Here is a 21,300-nt window from a genome sequence, read left to right as displayed (position 1 = left end):
TTATTTCCTTTAAATTTTATTGAGGGTGAATTCCATCTTGCTTCTGAATTTTAATTCCAGAGCTCTTTAATCTTTGCATATATTAATTTCATTTGCTTCTCAATGACTATGACCTTAAAAACAAGTAGTTCCTCTCCTCAAAAATTAGAAACCTAACTAAATAGGTTGAACAAATTGTCCAGGGTACAGAGCTAGTAAGGAGTAAAAAAATACTTTCCAGAGACATTAATAAATTGATCTTATTTTACAGTAAATATTTGAACCTAATTTAATAGCTCCCTATTTCCTTGTGGAGAATAGATGCTGTAGAATTTTATTTCATTTAATTCCACTCTCCACTATTTCTTCTCCTTGTCTGGGGTTTATTGTGCTCTTCTTTTTCTATTTCCTAAGGGTGAAGGTTCAGTACACTGATTTTACATGTTTCTTCTTTTCTAAAATAAATAAATAAATATTCTTTTCTAAAGTAAATAAATCTTCTTTTGCTCACTGTTAATTTAGAAGTCTGATGCTCAATTTATAAATATATTAAAAACCTTCCCCGGCGCCGCAATTCAATAGGCTAATCCTCCGCCTTACGGCACCGGCACACCGGGTTCTAGTCCCGGTCGGGGCGCCGGATTCTGTCCCGGTTGCCCCTCTTCCAGGCCAGCTCTCTACTGTGGTCAGGGAGTACAGTGGAGGATGGCCCAAGGGCTTGGGCCCAGCACCCACATGGGAGACCAGGAGAAGCACCTGGCTCCTTGCTTCAGATCAGCGCAGTGCGCTGGCCGCAGCGTGCCAGCCGCAGCAGCCATTGGAGGGTGAACCAACGGCAAAAGGAAGACCTTTCTCTCTGTCTCTCTCTCTCACTGTTGTCTCTGCCTGTCAAAAAAAAAAAAAAAAAAAAAAAAAAAAAAAAAAAAACCAGCTTCCCAGATACCATTTTTGGGATTCTATTATTTCAATACTTTAAATAATTGACTTGTTGTACTGCCCCAAATATGTCCTGCTTGATGGATATGCTATGACCACATACTAAATATTTCAATATAATGAGTACCACATTCTATGAATTTCTATCAGATTAAAAATTTGCCAATAGTCCTATTCAAGTCTTCCGTACTGGTCTAATAATTAATGAAACTATAGTGGAGAAATCGCTAGTGATAACTCAGTTATGAATTTCTCAGTTTCTCCATTCTATTCTGTCAGGTTTTGTTTCACATATTCTGAATCTATTTACAGCTATATACACCTTTAAACAGAATTTGTTGAAACCTGAATTAAACAATACTAAATTAGAAGTGTGTTCATGAGTTACAAGAGTCTCTAATGGATACTTGACTTAAAGTTTTAGAATAAAATGGACCTGAATGAGACTATCAGGCCCACTGTCTGTAAGCTGTAAAATTTTGTTCAGGTACTTAACCTAACCAAGCTTCAGTTTCCTTTGCTGTAAAATAAAGGTAACACTAAGAATAATACTAAGCATTTTATTCTGCCAGAAAGGAAGAGACTGCTGGATTTGTATAAATTAAACTCAGAAGTTAAGTCTAAGATGCTCCCAACCACCTTAACTGGAATATATTTGGCAGTAATCACAATATTGACTGAAACATACATAACATTTAACTTCATTAATTCATATTGCTACTGTTAAAAAGTCATTGGTCTCCACTGGAGAATACATGCAACAATGCATTATTTTGAAAGGTGATAATAAAAACAAAGAATCAAGCACTTAGCATTTAATCAGATTATACCTCTACAATTAAACCTCAGAAAATACTAGAGACAAAGGAAAATATTAAAGGACACCATTGGTAAATACCCAGCAAAGACAGACAATGAGAAATTTGAGAGAAAATTTGACCGTTTGTATGTTCTTTTCATAAATATATAAAGATATATACAACAAATATATACATTAAAAGAAATTTAAGGGTCAAGCATTGTGGAATAGCACAGATGATAAGCAATCTAAGACAATGTATCATAGTTTGTGTCAAAAAGTGTAACCCAGGGACTGGCATTGTGGTGAACCATATAAAGCTATCACCTGCAATGCCAGCAGCCCATATCAGCACTGGTTTGTCTTGGCTGCTCCATTTCTGATCCAGCTCCCTCCCAAAGCATCTGGGAATGCAGCAGAAGATAGCCAAAGTGCTTGGGTTTCTGTACCCATGAGGGAGACCCAGATGACACTGCAGGCTCCTGACTTCAGTCTGGCACAATCTGGGCCTTTGTAGCCATTTGGGGAGTGAACCAGCAGATGGAAGATCTCTCTTTTCTCTCTGTAACTCTACCTTTCAAATAAATAAATAAATCTTTTTTTTAACAAAAATAGTTTAAGCCAGTGTTATCTCACATAGATCAGATAATGTGGGGAGCAATTCAGACTAGACTAAGTTACTGGAATTAAGACTTATTCTATGCATCTGCTCTCCCACAATATGGCGCTGGGAGAGGAGTAAACAACTACACAGCTGCCTCCAGTTCGACCAATAACCTGCAGGAGTTGATCCTGCTCCTGATTGGAGGAGAGCAGCGTACTCGGTGTGTGGGTAGCAGAGTTGGGATTGGTGGAAGAGGACTATAAAGGAGGAGAGAGACAACATGCACCAGGAACATCTATCTGAAGGAACATCTGAGCAGCCCCCGAGAGAGCCGGCCGGCGGTGTGCCACTCCCCCGCGGAAGTGGGGAAAGTGGCAGGGGGAGCCGCCCTTCCACGGAGGTGGAAGGATCGGCAGCCAACCCAGGAAGGACCAGCAGCAAACCCAGCAAGGGCCGAGCAGACAAAAGAACAGCGCAGGGTCCTGTGTCGTTCCTCCGCGAAGAGGGGGAGCGACAAGATACTGGCAATTTCTTCTGCAAAAAAGGCCAAATAGCAAATATTGTAGTTTTTGTAGACCTTATATAGTCACTGATACACAGTCTTTCTTGTTTTATAATCTTATAAAAGTGTGAAACTCATTATTTGCTCCAGGACATGAACAAAAAGAAACAAAGATCTGCAAATCACATTTAATCTATGGACTATAGTTTTCTATCCCCTAATAATGTCTAATGAAGCATAAAAGTTTAAAGCCCTCAAATATTGTGCTATACAAGCAACTAAAAACTGCAAATGGGGGCTGGCATTGTGGCATAGAGGGTAAAGCTGCTGCCTGTGCTGCCAGAGTCCCACATGGGCACTAGTTTAAGTCCCTGCTGCTCCACTTCTGATCCAGCTCTCTGCTATGGCTTGGGAAAGCAGGAGAACATGGTCCAAGTCCTTGGGCCCCTATACCAACGTGGGAGACATGGAGGAAGCTCCTGACTCCTGGCTCTTGGCTTCGGATCAGCTCATCTCTGGCCATTGCAGCCATTTGGGGATTGAACCAGTGGATGGAAGACCTCTCTCTCTCTCTGCCTCTGCTTCTCTGTAGCTCTGCCTTATAAAAAAATAAACAAATCTTTAAAAAAAAACTGCAAATAGGCCACACAGGCACTGATCAGAAAGTACTTCAACAAGGATGCATATGGGATAACCATGCTTCATCCATCTTAGTGCCAATGCACAAAGAAAAAAAAGAAATGGATTCACCAAATCATTGTTAGTTACAACACTGACTTACTCTATTAAGTGCTTAAACTGTATGATTATATATAGCTGTACCATTCTCAATATTAGTAAATTTGCTAACATATGTACTATGTTTCAACCTGGATTTATATGCAGACTACTGCATGGGAGTGTGTTTTATGAGTAAAGAATAGAAATTTATTTAACTTCAACATTTTTTGCTATATTGTTATGATTTGAATATAACAATTTTTAGCCTTCAGCTATTTACAAGTAGAAGAATATGAATTTGAAATATCTGTCAAAAATGAAGGAAGTCTATTTCATATACCAAAAAGTATAATATTTATGATACATATAAATATATAACCTACCAAAATATGTAAATTATCTTAGTGGCTAACAACTTTACAAAATTGCACAGTTGGTAGAAAATGGCAAATCCAGGATGTGATATAGTATATATTACTGCAGAAGTGATTTGTCAAAATCTAAAGAGATACTGATGCTTTAATACATATTCCATTTGGAAAAGAGCCTATGTCATATTGTCTTATACAAACCTAACAGGAAAAATATATCTTCATCCATAGGAACACTGATAGAAGACACAGAAATAGCAACAAATACACCCTTTATACTAGACCCACTATTAATGTTACCATTCACAAGTCTGGAAGATGTACTATCCATAAATCACTTTCACTGGTAAGTATATTGCATATTCTCAAATTGCCCAATACAAGTGAATGCTTTATTTATTCCCAAGCTTATTATTTCTGACAAATCTATTATGATTCTTTTATGAAATGTATAATATGCAATCACAAACATGAAAAAAAATTCAATTCTTTTTTAAAAGGTTAGCAGTTATGGATATCAGAAAACTCAACATTCAATCATGGCTTCAACAATTGTGACAACATGTTAAGGAAATGCTTCCTTCTCACTCCATTCCTTTTTGGAAGGTTATAACTCCAGTTCCCTCTGTGTCATTCTCCTTAAAATGAAAACATTTATGCCATTAAAACTGTGTACTTTCTTGAGAAAGAGGATGGGATTTTTACAGAAGGCAATTCTGAAATTGTACCTCACACAAATGCTTGATAAGAGTCTGAAATTCCACAATGCAAACATTAAAAACATTATTTGGTATTGAAATAAATAGTAAAATTTCTGATATGGCTCCAATAATATTCAAAAAAATCTAATCCAGTAAGTCAACCATAGTTATTTAGCTATTAAAAAAATTAAATAACATCCTTTTGAATACTATTGCTTATTTTTGCATGTCTAGAACCCACTTTGTTTTTTTTTTTCTTTTTTTCTTTTTTTTTTTTTTTTTTTTTGAGGGAGAGAGAGCGCGAGCAAGCAACAGGCAAAGAAACATAGAAAGAAAAAGACTGAAAAATCTCCCATCTGCTGGTTCATTTCCAAAATACCTGCAAAGGCTAGAGCTGGGTTAAATCAAAGTTGAGAGCCAGGAAATCAATCCAGATTTCCCATGTGGGTGGTATGGACTCAATTACTTGAAACATCACCTGCTGCCTCAAATGGTAAAAAGTAGCAGGAAGCCAGAATCAGGAGCAGAAACAAGAATCAAACCCAGGTATTCAAATATGGGATACAGGCATCCCAAGCTGTATCTTAAACCATGAGGCCAAAACACCCTAAGCCTATACTTCTGATATGAAAATAAATATTGTAATAGAATTCCAGTTAATAATACAAAAAGATTCTGCTGCTTCATGAATATTGGGAGCAGGAAAGAATGGAAATATCATTATGTAAAATATGATTTTGTATTAATTTATATCTTAAAAGAACCCACACCAAAAAAATCTATTAATTTTATTAAATTACAAAAATATAAAATTAAAAGATATGAGGGATGGGACTAATACATTTTAGAAAGGTTTTCAAATATGAACACTACAATAAAAGCTGTTTCATGATAAACCTGAATATTTCAACTTAGTTTGGGTGGTGGAAAGTTTACTAACATTTTACCTTATTGGTTATTATGAACAAAAATCTCCTGCTTTTAAATCCATATTTTTCTATCATAATCCAAAAGCTTGTCATTTACCAGATCAGAAGAAAACAAAAGAATTTTTATTGGGGGATGATTCCAAGATGGCAGAATATAGAGGGAGCTTCCTGCTCTAGTCTAGGGAAAGATAGTTTAAAATAAATGGAGAAAGTGCAATCTCAGAGAAGAGTAAAGAAAAAAACTGTAAAGGAAACTCCACTCAAGTTAGGGGGACACGGTGGTTCTACACGAGGGTATAGACACACAGCATAAACACAAACATAACACAGGACCTCAGCAGCCGAGGGCCTCCACACCAGATTTGGAGGGTGAGGTGAGATCATATGGCAGCAGCCCGAGCCACTGGCAATAAAGATGCAGAGAGAGCCTGGCATGACTTTGGCTTGGAGCCCTGTGGCGGACAGGGTACCTACCAAGCTAGAGGAAAAAAAAGGAAGGGTGGGAGACACGTTTCTCTCTCTCCCACCAGCATTCTATAACTAGCAGATAGAGGGCGGGCACCATTTTAGAAATACATAACTGCTGTGCCAGCTTATGTTGCACACACAGAAAAATTTTCCTCATGAAATTGAGGTTTTAGTGAGAAATCAAAATGAAATATTAAAACTGAAGAACTCAATCGATCAAATAAAAATTGTAGTGGAAAGCCTTAACAACAGATTTAGCGAGGCACAAGAAAGAATATCCAAGTTAGAAGACAAGTCTCTGGAAATTTTTCAGTCAGACCAAAAAACAGAAGACAAAATTAGAAAACGTAAAAACAGTGTAAGAGATTTATGGGATACTATCAAAACAACCCAAAATAAGAATCTTGGGAGTTCCTGACGGCATGGAAAGAGAGAATGGCCTAGAAGGCCTTTTTAGTGATATAATTACAGAAAACTTCCCCAATCTGGACAAAGAACAGGATATCCAGGTACAGGAAAAACACAGAAATCCTGATAGAAATCACCAGAAATTATCTTCACGACACATTGTAGCCAAACTTTCCACAGTAAAAAGTAAATAAAACATTCAAAAATGTCACGAGAGAAACGCCAGATTACTTTCAGAAGATCTCTGATTATCCCTACAGCTGACCTCTCATTAGAAACCCTACAGGCTAGAAGAGAATGGTGACATATAGTCCAAATCTTAAAAGACAAAAACCATCAAACCAGAATACAGTATCCTTCAAAGCTCTCATTTATGAGTGAAGGTGAAATAAAGATCTCCAATAACAAACAAAAATTGAAAGAATTTTTTACCACCTGCCCAGCCTTAAAAAGATGCTTAAGGATGTGTTGCACACAGAAACATGGTCATCATTATGAAAGAAGGTGAAGGAAGAAAATCCCCCAGTAAAAATACAAAGGAAATCCAAAGTAAACAATGGGAATACTTATGAGAAAATGGTAGGGACTGTGGGGAGCAACTCGGACTAGACTGTTACTGGAATTGAGGCTTATTCTATGCATCTGCTCTCCCACAATATGGCGCTGGGAGAGGAGGAAATAGCTTCTACTCAGCTGCCTCCAGTTCAACCAATAAACAGCAGGACCTGCTCCTGATTGGAGGAGAGCAGCGTACTCGGCATGTGGGTAGCAGAGTTGGGATTGGTGGAAGAGGACTATAAAGGAGGAGAAAGACAACATGCACCAGGAACATCTAAGGGGAACATCTAAGAGGAACATCTGAGCAGCCCCCGAGAGAGCCGGCCGGCGGTGTGCCGCTTCCCCGCGGAAGTGGGGAATGTGGCAGGGGGAACCGCCCTTCCACGGAGGTGGAAGGGTCGGTAGCCAACCCGGGAAGAACCAGCAGCAAACCCGGGGAGGGCCGAGCAGACAAAAGAACAGCGCAGGGTCCTGTGTCGTTCCTCCACGAAGACGGGGAGCGACAAGGGACAAGTCAATAGTCACCTTGAATGTAAATAGCCTCAACTCTCCAGTTAAAAGATACAGACTGGCTGAATGGATTAAAAAACAAGATCCATTTATTTGCTGTTTACAAGAAACACATCTCCAACAAAGACACATGCAGATTGAAAGAGAAAGGATGGAAAAAGAAATTCCATGCTATCAGAAACCCAAAAAGAGCTAGTGTTGCCATCCTAATATCAGACCAAAAAAAAAGACATTAACACAAAAACTGTTAAAAGAGACAAAGAAGGGCACTATGTAATGATTAGGGGATCAATTCAACAGGAAGATGTGACTATAATAAATTTACATGCAACCAATTACAGGACACCTGGCTACTTAAAAGAAATGTTAATGGATCTAAAGGGAGACATAGACTCAAATACAATAGTAATGGGGGACTTCAATACCCCACTTTAAGCAACAGACAGATCAACCAGACTGAAAATCAGCAGGGAAACAACAGAATTAACCTTAAATAAAAGGTTTCTGGGGGAAAAATAAATTTTTATTTTCACTTCTGTGATAAAAAATTTCTTGTTAGTGTCCTCTAGGCTGTCTAACCGAATCTTTATTTTGCAATAAGGTGTTGATTTTTTGAAGTAATTAACAATTTTCTTGTGTATAAATGTCTAACAAGAAACATCTAGGCTGTACTTCTTTGGCTCATTTGACCCTTGCAAACACAGGGCCTTACATGTTCCCTATGCCTAGAATGTTCTTTCCTTACCTTTTCCTTTATTATATGTTTTACTTGCGATCTCAACTCAAATCTCACTTCAAAGGGTAGCCTCCTTTCCTAATTTCCATGACTAGGCTGAATGTCTTTATTAAAACTCTCAAAGTCCTGCAAAGCTCTCCTTCCTGCTGTTTGTTGCTATGATGCTTTTTTGGTAAACTAATTATAACAATGCTGAGGACAAAGACTATGCATACTTCTCTTCAACACGGTATCTACAGAGGTTAGCTAAGTACTGGGAATTTGGCAGAAGCTAATTTAACATCTGTTGAGTAAATTATTGAATGAAGTACAAGTATTTGAAAATGTCACTAACATGAATGCCTTCACGATAATTTTAAAGTGAATGCAAATCATAAACCTGTCCATGGGCTCTCCTGGTCTTGACTCAAATGGAAGTTATGTGTGGGTATATAAGTAGAGTGATTACTACTATATGTTATTGCATTTCAGATTATGAGTAAGGGACAAACATATTTAATTCTTTTAATACTTTTGAATGTGCAAAGTATGAGCATTTGTTATTTCCACAACTAATCATCTATTCTAATGTATCTTGCACCTTTTATTACTCACTTTTATTACTTACTGATCTTTTATTACTTTTATTATTCACTTGCAATGCTTACTTGATTTTTCATCATTGCAGAATTTTGTGTTTTGCACACATTTTCTAGATAATTAAAAAATATCCTCTAATTGCATTTTTATTTAACTAATTTAGACATTAAGTAGTAATTCACAAATGACTGATAAATGAACTCTTTTGTTACAATTAGTAGCTCTAGGAAGTGATTATTGTTTTAGTTTAAACAATTATCTTATAAGACACTATGTAAGAAATTATTTCAAAGGAAAATCTTTTGAGACAAAAATTTATTATGAAGTGTAAATTCTGTATGAGAAACAAGTAACTATAATGCCTAGAAAAATGTGGTGGCTATTATGGGTACTATTATTATTATTTATTTATTTATCTATTTATCTATTCATTCATTGGTGCTGCTAACAGATTTATATACTTGTTCACCAATTTCTTTTCTATACCTTCTATTCTTTTATTCTCCATTTTACAGCCTAATTGTTTTCCCAGTGAACTAACACCCCTGTTTGCTAATCCCCTCTTTTGCTGTAGGATTAGTAAAATGACAGAGGCCTGCAATGCTATTCTGTTAAAACTATTGAGTTCGTCATCTCATGTATTGTATTTTTGGTTCTGTACTCCAGATCTAATTTTTTAACTTTTAATTTTTAATTAGTCTATAACATTATCAACATTACTTATAGATGGAATTCTATGAACATAATGTTATTCCCTTCCTTCCTCCCTCCCACTATCTCCCTCCCACCCTCATTCCTTCTTGCTTTTTTTCAGTTTTAGATATAACATCGTTTACAATTAAATTACAGTAAAAAGGCTTAATAATTCACCAAATGAGAATTTTAATAAGTATAAGCAAAAAGATCCTAGTTTAGTGGGAATATATACAATGGTTATAAATAATAACTGAATGGAAAAATGACCATTACATCCACATATAGTAAATTATAAAGTAAACACATATCATTAAAATTATAGTAGTATAACATTCTTAACCACTGTTCTGGTGGTTATAAAACAAAATTTCACAAAACTATATTTGCAACAATATGGATATATTTAGACATTTCCTTTTTCTTTTTCCAGTTTTTGTTTTTAAATTTTAGCTCCTACATAGGAGGGAGAATATGTGGTATTTGCCATTCTGGATCCAGCTTATTTCATTTAACATGATGCCCTGCATTCTGTCCATTTTGTTGCAAATGGTATAAATTCATTTTATAGCTGCATAATATTCCAATGTATATGTATTTTTTCTTTATCCATTATATAATGATGAGCACCTTGGTTGGTTTCAAATTTTGGCTATTGTAAACAGTGTTACTATAAACAGGGTGGTGCATGTATCACTTTGATACACAGTGTTCAAATCTTATGGTATATATACCCAATAGTAGGACTGCTGGATCATTTGGCAAGTGCATTTCTAGTTTTGTAAGGAAATCTCCACAACATTTTTCACAGTGGTTGAACTAATTTACATTCTCCTCAACAGTTTATAACTGTTTCACTTTGTCCACAACCTCACCAGCATTTGTTACTCTCTGTTTTAGATTTTAGCCATTATGACAGGGATGAGGTGATATTTCACTGTGGTTTTGATTTGCATTTCCCTGATGGCTAGCGATGCTGAGCATTTTTTTTTTTCATAGATTTGTTGGCCGTTTGCATTTCTTTTTTCGAAAATTGTCTACTACAAACCTTTGCCCATTTCAACTGGATTGATTTTGGTTGTTGTAGAGCTTTTTTTTTTTTAAGCTGCTGGTATAATTGGGATATTAATCCTATGTCATATAGGTGGGTTGCAAATATTTTTTCTCATTGTTTGGATGTCTCATCGCTCTATTGATCATTCCCTTTGCTGTGCAAAAGCTTCTGAGTTTGATACAGTCCAATTTGTGCATTTTTGCTTTTATTGCCTGTGCTTTAGGGATCCTGTCCACGAAGTCATGCCCTACACTAATGTCTTAGATGGTTTCTCCCTATATTTTATTCAAGCAACTTTCTGGTCTCAGGTCTTAAATTTAGATTTTTGATCTACCTTCAGTTAATTTTTGTAAATGGTGAGAGGTATGGGTCTGATTTCATTCTGCCACATATATATATCTAGCTTTGCTAGCAATGTTTGCTGCAGACATGATCCTTACTCCACTGTATCGTCTGATCACTTTTGTCAAAAATCGGTTGTCAGCTGGCGCTGCGGCTCACTTAGCTAATCCTCTGCCTGTGGCGCCAGCACCCCTGGTTCTAGTCCCGGTTGGGGCACCGGATTCTGTCCCAGTTGTTCCTCTTCCAATTAAGCTCTCTGCTGTGGCCCAGGAAGGAGTGGAGGATGGCCCAAGTGCTTGGGCCCTGCACCCGCATGGGAGACCAGGAAGAAGCACCTGGCTCCTGGCTTTGGATTGGCACAGCATGCCAGCTGTAGTGGCCATTTGGGGGGGTAAACCAACGGAAGGAAGACCTTTCTCTCTCTCTCTCTCTCTCTCTCTAACTCTGCCTGTCAAAAAAAAAAATCAGTTATCTGTATGTACATGTATTTACATGGATTAATTTCCAGGCCCTCTATTCTATTTTGTTGATCTATGTATCACTTTTTAAGCCAGTACCAAGCTGTTTCAATTACTATAGCTTTGTAGTATGCTTTGAAATCAGGTACTGTGATGCTTCTACCTTAGTTTCCTCCCACAGGATCATTTTAGCTACTCAGGGTCTTTTGTGATTCCATATGAATTTTAAGATTGTGTTCCCTAATTATGCAAAGAATGCCATTGGTATTTTGATAGCAACTGCACTGAATCTGTGAATTGCTTTAAGTAGTATACACATTTTGATTATATCAAAACTTCTAAGCCATGAGCAAGAAATATATTTCTATTATTTTGTGTCCTTCATGATATTTTTCATCAACGTTTGATAACTTTCATTATACAGAGTTCTCACTTCTTTGGTTAAATTTATTCTTAAATATTTTATTCTTTTGTGGCTATTGTAAGATTTCTTTCTTGATTTCTCTTTCTGTGAATTCTTCATTAGCACGCAAATGCTACCTTTTTTTGTATGTTTATTTTGTAACCTGCAATTTTACTGAATTATCAATTCTAACAGATTTTTGGTGGAGTGGTTAGGTGTTCAAGAGAATGTCGGGTCAACACAAACATATTTCCCTTTCTCTCTAAAATCTGTAGCCCTTAGTTCTAACTGTTTTAGTTATTTTCTGTTACCCTCAGCTATTTGGCAATCACATAATTCTTCCAACTTCTATACTTGCTTCATCAGGATATCTGATCTAATATGAGCTACTCAAGTATATTTAGGACAGAAATATTCATGATTCTTTTTAAAATATTTAAAGTACCTAATTTAACAGTAAGGAAAAAATTAGTCATGTACTAATGAAATCCAACTCAAATAATAGGAATATATCCTGAAGATTATAAAAATAAATACTCTACTATTTATATTTTTCTTAGAGCTTAACTATCAAGTTTGAAACTCTTAACAGCACTTGTAAAATCTTCAAGAATGAAAGACAATACAATGTTAAAAGACACTGAAGATACAAACCAGTGGAAAAGCATCCAAACATAAATAACCGAAAGGATAAAAAAGGGGGGAGTTTAATTTGTAAATCTTTGTACCATGTTAAAATTAATATAAAGTTAATCTCATAAATAGCTTGCTGATTACTGGTTCATATATATATATATATAAAATCATGACTCTGCAGGTCAATATATTTACTTTCACATAAACATCTGATATAGATTCAAGCTATAAGATGCTCTTGGGAGAACATGGAGCAAGATGGCAGAAGTGATCCCTCCTTCCAGAACTATTCATTTGAATATTTCCATGCATAGAAATATTTCCACAAGAGCTAAGGAAACAAGGTGAGATACCATAGCACCTACTCATAGCACAATAATAAGAAAAGACACTTTGAAGAGGGTAGGGTGACAATTAAATATTACCTGTGTCACTGATTCCCCAAACCCAGGCAATACAGCTTAAGAGAGAAATCATCTGCTTGGAGGAAAGAGAAAGAAGTAATCACAGGATTTTACTTTGGACCCCAGTACTGTGTCTGCCACAGTAAAACTCAGCACTATGTAGATTCTCACAGTCACCCATTGCAGACAGGTTACACCTGCCCCAGCACCAAACAGGAACATAAAGCTCCTAAGACATAGATTCAAGGGGCCAGCGCCATGGCTCACTTGGTTAATACTCCGCCTGAAGCACCAGCATCCCATATGGGCGCCAGGTTCTAGTCCCAGTTGCTCCTCTTCCAGTCCAGCTCTCTGCTGGGGTCAGGGAGGGCAGTGGAGGATGGCCCAAGTGCTTGGGCTCCTGCACCCGCATGGGAGACCAGGAAGAAGCACCTGGTTCCTGGCTTTGGATCAGCATAGCGCCAGCCATAGCAGCCATTTGTGGAGTGAACCAATAGAAGGAAGACCTTCTCTCTGTCTGTCTGTCTGTCTCTCTCTCTCTAACTCTACCTGTCAAATAAAAAAAAGAAATGGATTCAAGCCTATACTGTCACTAACCTTATACAGTTGCCTTGGGTTGCAAATAAACTTTAACTAGACAGGTCTTAGCAGCCACACACTTTAAACACACCAAAGTAGAGAAATAGCCTAAACAATACTCAGCTTTGGTTATATCATATCACTGGCAGTGATGGCACCCACAATATTCCAGACCAATACTATAACAACTACCAGGTAGTAATGCAACAATTACAGGAGTAATGGGCTCCAAGACCACATCATAAGATCTTCCCACAATCTCTGAAGAAGCTTATTGGTGAAGGACTTCCCAGACCAAACCACACTGCAAAGACAGGAATGGAATAAGTTTTTATTTCTTTAATGTGCACGCAACCACAAGGATTAAGAGCAACAGGGTTATATAAAGTCATAAAACGAACAAAATAAAGTGCAAGTGGCTGATCCTAAGAGATGGACATGTAGTAATTGCCTGAAAAAGAACTCAAAATAACTGTTTAAAGGAAGCTCAAACATTCAAGAAAATACAGAGGAATAATAACAAAACGAGAAAAACAAGTGATTGAAACAAGAAATTAACAGAAAGACTGAATAGCAATAGAGGCCAGTCCTGTAGAACACAGCTAGGACTAGAATGCCATAACCCCATATTGAAGTACCAGTTCAAGTCACAGCCGCTCCACTTCCATCCCACCTTCCTTCCAATGTGCCTAGAAAAGCAGAAGACAGCCCAAGTACTTGGGACCCTGTCACCTACATGGAGACCCAGATGGAATTCCTTGTTCCTGGCTTCAGCTTGGTCCAGGCTTGGCTACTGTGGTCATTTAGGGAGTGAACTGGCAGATGAAAGACCTCTCCCTACATATATATATTTACCTACCTATCTAGCTGTATTCCTCTCTCATTCTGCTTTTGAAATAAATAAGTTAAAAAAATCAAAAAGAAATTTTGACACTGAAAAATATAAAGAAATGAAAAAATATAAAGAAACGAAAAGTCCAATAGATAACATTAAGAGAAGAACTGATATATATCAGAAGAAAAAACATTTGAGCTCAAAGAATGGTCATACACAAATAGGCAATCAGAGGAAAAAAAAACAGAAAAATAAGAACGAAATGAAGAAAGCTCAATGACTGTAGGACAGCATAAAAAGAACAAATATTCAAGTAACTAGATGATTTTCATAAGGATAAAGAAAGATGAAGGAGTAGAAAACATATTTAAATAAGTAATAGCAGAAAAATTTCCAAACCTGGAGAAAGATATAAACAAATACAGGAAAATCAAGGGTATAAACCAAATTTAGTCCAAATAACACTACCCAAAGATATACCATGATCAAACTGACAAAGATAAAAGAAAAAGAGGATCCTTAAAGTATCAAGAAAAGAAAAATAATAAAATATATAAGGTAGCTATAATTCCCCTAGCAGGAGACTTCTCAGCAAAAATCTTAAAGCTCATGAGTAAATAAAATGATATACTCAAATGCGGAATAGGGAGAAAAAAGCCAATCAAGAATCATATTCCCAGAAAATAACATCCTTTAAAAATTAAGAAACAATAAATACTTTCCAAAATAAACAAAAGCTTAGGAAGGGGCAAGTGGGTTAAATCTCCTATTGGGACACCTGCATCCTATATTGGAAAGCCAGTTCAAGTTCCAGGTACTCCACTTCTGACCCAGCAGCCTCCTGCTAATGAATCCTGAGAGGCAGCAAATGATGGCTCAAGTACCTGTGCCTCTGCTATCAATGTGGGAGACCCAAATGGAGTTCCAGGCACCAAGCTTCAACCTGAGCACACCATGGTTGTTACAGGCATTTTGGAGGTGAACCAACAGATGGAAGATCTCTCTCCAAAAAAAAAAAAAAATCATTCAAAAAAAAAAATCATTCAGTGTGATCAATTGGGAGTCAGCCCCACAGACTGTTTAACATACACAAATCAATAAACATGATATATCACATTAACATAAGGACAAAAAATGTAAGATCATTTCAATAAATATAAAAAATTGACAATATTCAACATCCTTTCGTGATAAAAAAAAAAGCTACAAAAAAAAGGTATAGAAGGACTGTGCCTCAACACAATAAAGACCTTATATGACAAACCTACAGAAAACATCATATAGCTCAGAGAAAAATTGAAAAACAAAATACCATGACACTGACATAAAAACAAAAACACAGACCAATGTAAAAGAATACAGAGCATAGAGATAAAACTGCACATTTCAGACAAGTGATTTGCAGCAAAAGTGCCAAGAATACATATTGGGGAAACAATAGTTTTTGTTGTTAGGAAAACTGAATATCATTCAGAAGAATGAAATCAGGCGCTTATTTCACAATGTATACAAAAATGAACTGAAAATAGATTGAAGACTTAAAGGTAAGTCCCAAACCTATGAAACATCAAGAAACCATAGAAGGAAAGCTCTGGAACATCGATCTAAGAAATGATTTTTTTATGATTCCAAAAGCACAGGCAACAAAAGGAGAAATGCACTAATGAAATTCCATGAAACTAAAAAGTTCTTGCAATGCACAGGAAAATATCAAACAGACTAAGTGACAACCTATTTAATGAAAGAAAATAAGTGTACTACAATTTTACAATTTTACAAAACTTCTAACAAGGAACTAATTATCTGAAATGTATAAGGAACTCAAACAACTTAATAACAAGAAAATAATCCAATTAAAAAGTGGGCAAAAGAGGGGTCAGCATTGTAGCACACAGAGTTAAACCGCCACATGTGACACCAGCAATTTATATGAGTACCAGTTTGAGTCCCAGTTGTTCCACTTCTGGTCCAACTCCCTACTGATTCACCTGGAAGAATAGCAGAAGATGGCCCAAGTACTTGGATCCCTGCCACCCATGTGGGAGACCAAGATGCATTTCCAGGGTGCTGGCTTCAGCCTGGTCCAGGCCAGGCTTTTGCAGTCATTTAGGGAATGAACCAGAAGATGGAAGATTTATCACTTCTGGTTTCTATAACTCTTCCCTTCAAATAATTAAATCTTAAAAAAAAAAAAAAATGGGCAAAAGGCCCAGATACAGACACAAGATTCTCAACATAATAATCACTGGGAAAATGGGAAAATGCAAATAAAAACTATAATGAGATACTAATTCACTCCTGTTAGAATGGCCATTATAAAAAACAAAGTATAGCTGGCGCCACAGCTCAATAGGCTAATCCTCCGCCTGCAGCGCCAGCACCCCGGGTTCTAGTCCCACTCAGGGCGCCGGATTCTGTCCCAGTCGCTCCTCTTCCTGTCCAGCTCTCTGCTGTGGCCCAGGAAGGCAGTGGAGGATGGCCCAAGTCCTTGGGCCCTGAACCCGCATGAGAGACCAGGAGAAGCACCTGGCTCAGCGTGGTGCGCCGGCCGCAGCATCCCGGCCGCAGCGGCCACTGGGGGGTGAACCAACAGAAAAAGAAGACCTTTCTCTCTCTCTCTCTCTCTCTCTCTCACTGTCCACTCTGCCTGTCAAAAAAAAAAAAAAGTATAACAACTACTTGTAAGGATGCACACTGTCAATGGGAATGTAAACCAGTACATTTCTAGAAAACAGAATAGAATTCTCCCCAAAATTAAAAAAAAAAAAAACTTATCCAGCAATCCTACTACATGATATATAGTCACAAGAAACAACATCAGTATTTCAAAGATATATCTGTAACTCTGTTGTACATATCAGCACTATTTACAACAACCAAGACATAAAATCTAAGTATATTCATCAAGGAATGAACGGATAAGGAAAATGTGGTATATATACACAGTGCAATACCAGTCAGCCATAAAAAAGAAGGAAATCCTGTAATTTGGGACAACAAGAATAAAACTTGAAGACCTCATGTTCAGAGAAATAAGTGAGGCACTTAAAGACAAACACTAAATTATCTCATTTGTATATGGATCTAAAAATGTTGATTTCATAGAATAGAATGGTGGTTACCAGAGGTGGGAGTGTGGGTAGAGAGATGTTGGTCAAAGGATACATATTTACACTTTGGAAGAATAAGGTCAAGAGATATACAGCATACTAACTATATGATGACATATTCTTAAAAAACACTAGAAGTAAATGTTGAGGGGTCTTACCACAGAAATGATAACTTCACGTTAAGGTAATGCATTTGTTAACTAGCTAGATTAAACTATTCTGCAACATACATGTATCAAAAATCATATTGTAGAAAATAAGTAGACACAATTTTATGTGTCCTTTTATTTTTTTTTATTTATTTATTTTTTTTTTTTTTTTGAGAGGCAGAGAAATCTCCCACCTACTGGTTTGCTCTCAAATGCTTACAAAAGCTGAGCCAGGCTGAAGTCTGGAGCTAGGAACTTAATCCAAGTGTACATGCAAGCAGCAGGCTGAGCCAATACCTGCTGCTTCCCAAGAGGAATCCAGACAGCCAGAACTTGAACACAGGCACTCCAATATGGGGATGCAGGTTTTCCAAGTCATAATTTAACTGATATGTCAAACATCTGTCCTTATATGTTCCATTTACAACAAATACATACATTGGAATAAAAAGTGCTCCCAAAAGCAATAAATTTGTGGAGATATCAGAAGCATTAAAAATAATATTGAGGGCCGGCGCCGTGGCTCACCAGGCTAATCCTCCGCCTTGCGGCGCCGGCACACCGCATTCTAGTCCCGGTTGGGGCGCCGGATTCTGTCCCGGTTGCCCCTCTTCCAGGCCAGCTCTCTGCTGTGGCCAGGGAGTGTAGTGGAGGATGGCCCAAGTGCTTGGGCCCTGCACCCCATGGGAGACCAGGAGAAGCCCCTGGCTCCTGCCTTCGGATCAGTGCGGTGCGCCAGCCGCAGCACGCCGGCCGTGGCAGCCATTGGAGGGTGAACCAACGGCAAAGGAAGACCTTTCTCTCTGTCTCTCTCTCTCACTGTCCACTCTGCCTGTCAATAATAATAATGATAATAATAATAATGAGATTGGTATATGTGATTTTGACATTAAAAGTAGTTATGGGTAATTTAAAAGTTTTTTTTTTTTATTTTTTCCTAAGACTGCCATTTCAAACTAGTCAATCCTCATGTTCCTTGCTGACAGCATAACATTGGAAGACATTTGATATTAGAGTTGCAAATGCCAGCAATATCTGTAAAGGTCACTATAATTCTAACAGGTATACTTAGGAAATCTAATCTCATTCTAAATGAGAACTTTATGATTTTTAAAAGGATAGTTTTACTTTGTAACTAAAAATAGTTCTATTCAAAGCTACATATATAGCTTTATCACGTTTTTAAAAATAGAATTTTTACTATTAACTATTAGCTAACATGTATATTAAGTACTATGGTCTGAGCATTTAATCAATAAACACAATGCTGTCTAACTTCAAAGACTCCACAGTCATGGTTCTCATAGTTTGCTCCAGTGATCCCTAGGACTACTTTAAACCTTTTCACAGAATCTGCAGATTAAAATTATTTTAATAATTCGAAAACTTTACTTTGACTCAAGAACACTTGTGTATTCTTGTATTTTAAATATTCTGTATTTCACTTTCTACTACAATTATGTATCATCACATATAACCCATATAAATACATGTGCTTTTGGATCACCACCAGTTTTAAGGGAGGGGCAGCGCGGGAGCCAGGCCGGGGAACCGGGGCTGCAGCTGCCACTCAGCGTCACAGCACTGGCTTTTGTCGGCCTGGCGCGGCCGCAGCACAGGAAGGCCACAGAGGAAAAGGCTGCAGCCCGCGGTGACAGCCAGGGCCGTGGGCCCAAGCCTCCTGTTCTGCTCTTCTTGGGCCCAGAGCTGGAGTGACTCCAAACTCTGTAAACTTCGGGGATGGTCCCCTGGGGCATGGATCGCCCGGAGCTGCAAAAGGACATGTGCCTCTCCCAGGGACCATGCTCTTGAGCCATCATGCTCTGGTGGAAAGTGTCTGGCTTCCAGCCACCCTCCGTGCGGCGGCTCAGGCTACAACGTAAGTTCCACTTCCTCCTCTTCCTTTCTGGCCTTGTCACCTTGTGCTTTGGAGCCCTCTTCCTGCTGCCCCTCTTCCTGCCTCCGCGGATCCAGCAGCCTGACCAGGAGGTGGTGGCTGAAGTCTCCAGCCACCTCCTGGCCCACGGGCTACTGCCGCCTCCCAAGCCGGCCCCCGCTGCCCCTGCCCTGGGCGAGCATGAACCCCGCAGCCAGTCCCGCATCCTACGCAAGAAAGGGGGAGCACGACGCACGTGGCCCACCATCGCAGCCATTAGGCCGAAGAACAAGAGTGTCCTGTTCAGCTTCGACTTCAATGCATTCCGCAGCCGCCTCCGCCACCCGGTCCTAGGGACCGGGGCAGATGAGAAGTCTTCTCAGAGCCCAGTGGGAGCCCAGAGGGAGAAAATCAAGGAGATGATGAAGTTTGCTTGGCAGAACTACAAGCGCTACGCAATGGGGCAAAACGAGCTCCGTCCACTAACAAAAGACGGCTATGAGGGCAAGCTGTTCGGAGGCCTCAGCGGAGCGACTGTCATTGATTCCCTAGACACCCTCTTCCTCATGGAGCTTAAGGAGGAATTCAGGGAGGCCAAGGCCTGGGTTGAAGAGAGTTTCCACCTGAACGTGAGTGGAGTGGCATCTCTGTTTGAGGTGAACATCCGCTACATTGGAGGGCTCCTCTCAGCCTTCTACCTGACGGGCGAAGAGGTGTTCCGAGTAAAGGCCATAGAACTCGGGGGTAAACTCCTGCCAGCCTTCAAAACCCCCACAGGAATCCCAATGAGGTGTATCAACTTCAAAAGCCGGAGCGGGAGCTTCGGCTGCGACTGGAACACGATGAGCGACAGCAGCGTCCTGGCCGAGTTTGGATCTCTGCACTTGGAATTCTTACACCTCACAGAGCTTTCTGGCAAGCAGGTCTTTGCGAGAAAGACCAGGAACATCCGCAAGGTCCTCCAGAACACGGATAAGCCCTTCGGCCTCTACCCCAATTTCATCAGCCCACTGAGCGGTAAGTGGGAGCTGCAACACGTCTCGGTTGGGGGCCTCGGTGACAGTTTTTATGAGTATTTGATCAAATCCTGGTTTATGTCGGCCAAGACAGATTTGGAGGCTAAAACTATGTACTACAAAGCCCTGGAGGCAATCGAGACCAACTTGCTGAAGGTCTCGCCTGGGGGGCTGACCTACATTGCTGAGTGGAAAGAGGGGACTGTGATAAACAAGATGAACCACCTGGCCTGTTTCACCGGGGGCATGATTGCCCTTGGCGCTGAGGAGGCAAAGGAGACCAAGAGGGCCCACTATCGAGAGCTCGCCGCCCAGATCACCAAGACGTGCCACGAGTCGTACGCCCGCTCAGATACCAAACTTGGGCCTGAGGTCTTCTGGTTCAAGTCCAGCAGAGAGGCAATGGCCATCTACGCGAGGGAGAGCTCCTACACCCTGCGGCCAGAGGTCGTAGAGAGCTACATGTACTTGTGGCGCCAGACCCATGACCCGATCTACAGGGAGTGGGGCTGGGAGGTGGCGGTGGCCTTGGAGAAATACTGCCTGACTGAGGCCGGTTTCTCGGGGATCCAGGACGTGTACAGCAGCACCCCCAGCCACGACAACAAGCAGCAGAGTTTCTTCCTGGCGGAGACACTGAAGTATCTCTACCTTCTGTTCTCTGACGATGACGTGCTCTCTCTGGAAGACTGGGTGTTCAACACCGAGGCCCACCCGCTCCCGGTCAACCATTCAGACAGCTCCAGCAGGGCCCAGGGCTGACGTTGACCCGCCTCCCTGCTGCTCCCTGGCGGCCTCAAGGTTGCATGGTCTTTTCAGGAGTTCGGAACTGTTCTCAAAGGGACGAGAAATGGAGGCCCCACCGGAGCAGACCACTGACAGATTTCCTCTGTGAGGAGACAGGACTTAGAAATGTGGCAGTGTCACAGCCAGGTCCCGGTCATG

At 39.4% G+C, this 21,300-nt stretch overlaps 2 protein-coding genes across 2 annotated transcripts in view; one reads left to right on the top strand and one right to left on the bottom strand.

The window, feature by feature from the left end:
* STPG2 (sperm tail PG-rich repeat containing 2) overlaps positions 1–21,300 on the bottom strand; it is a 253,754-nt gene that overhangs the window by 163,673 nt on the left and 68,781 nt on the right. The window lies entirely within an intron of this gene.
* Positions 19,153–21,020, top strand: LOC100352692 (mannosyl-oligosaccharide 1,2-alpha-mannosidase IC). The gene is given in 2 exon segments (XM_089302606.1): positions 19,153–20,875; positions 20,878–21,020. Coding segments are annotated over 2 exon segments (1,737 nt in total). The 5' UTR covers positions 19,153–19,281.

This window comes from Oryctolagus cuniculus, chromosome 8 (assembly GCF_051225735.1).
Source record: "Oryctolagus cuniculus isolate XC-2025 breed Fujian yellow rabbit chromosome 8, ASM5122573v1, whole genome shotgun sequence".
Classification (NCBI taxonomy): domain Eukaryota; kingdom Metazoa; phylum Chordata; class Mammalia; order Lagomorpha; family Leporidae; genus Oryctolagus; species Oryctolagus cuniculus.
This window is presented reverse-complemented; position numbering and strand designations above follow the sequence as displayed.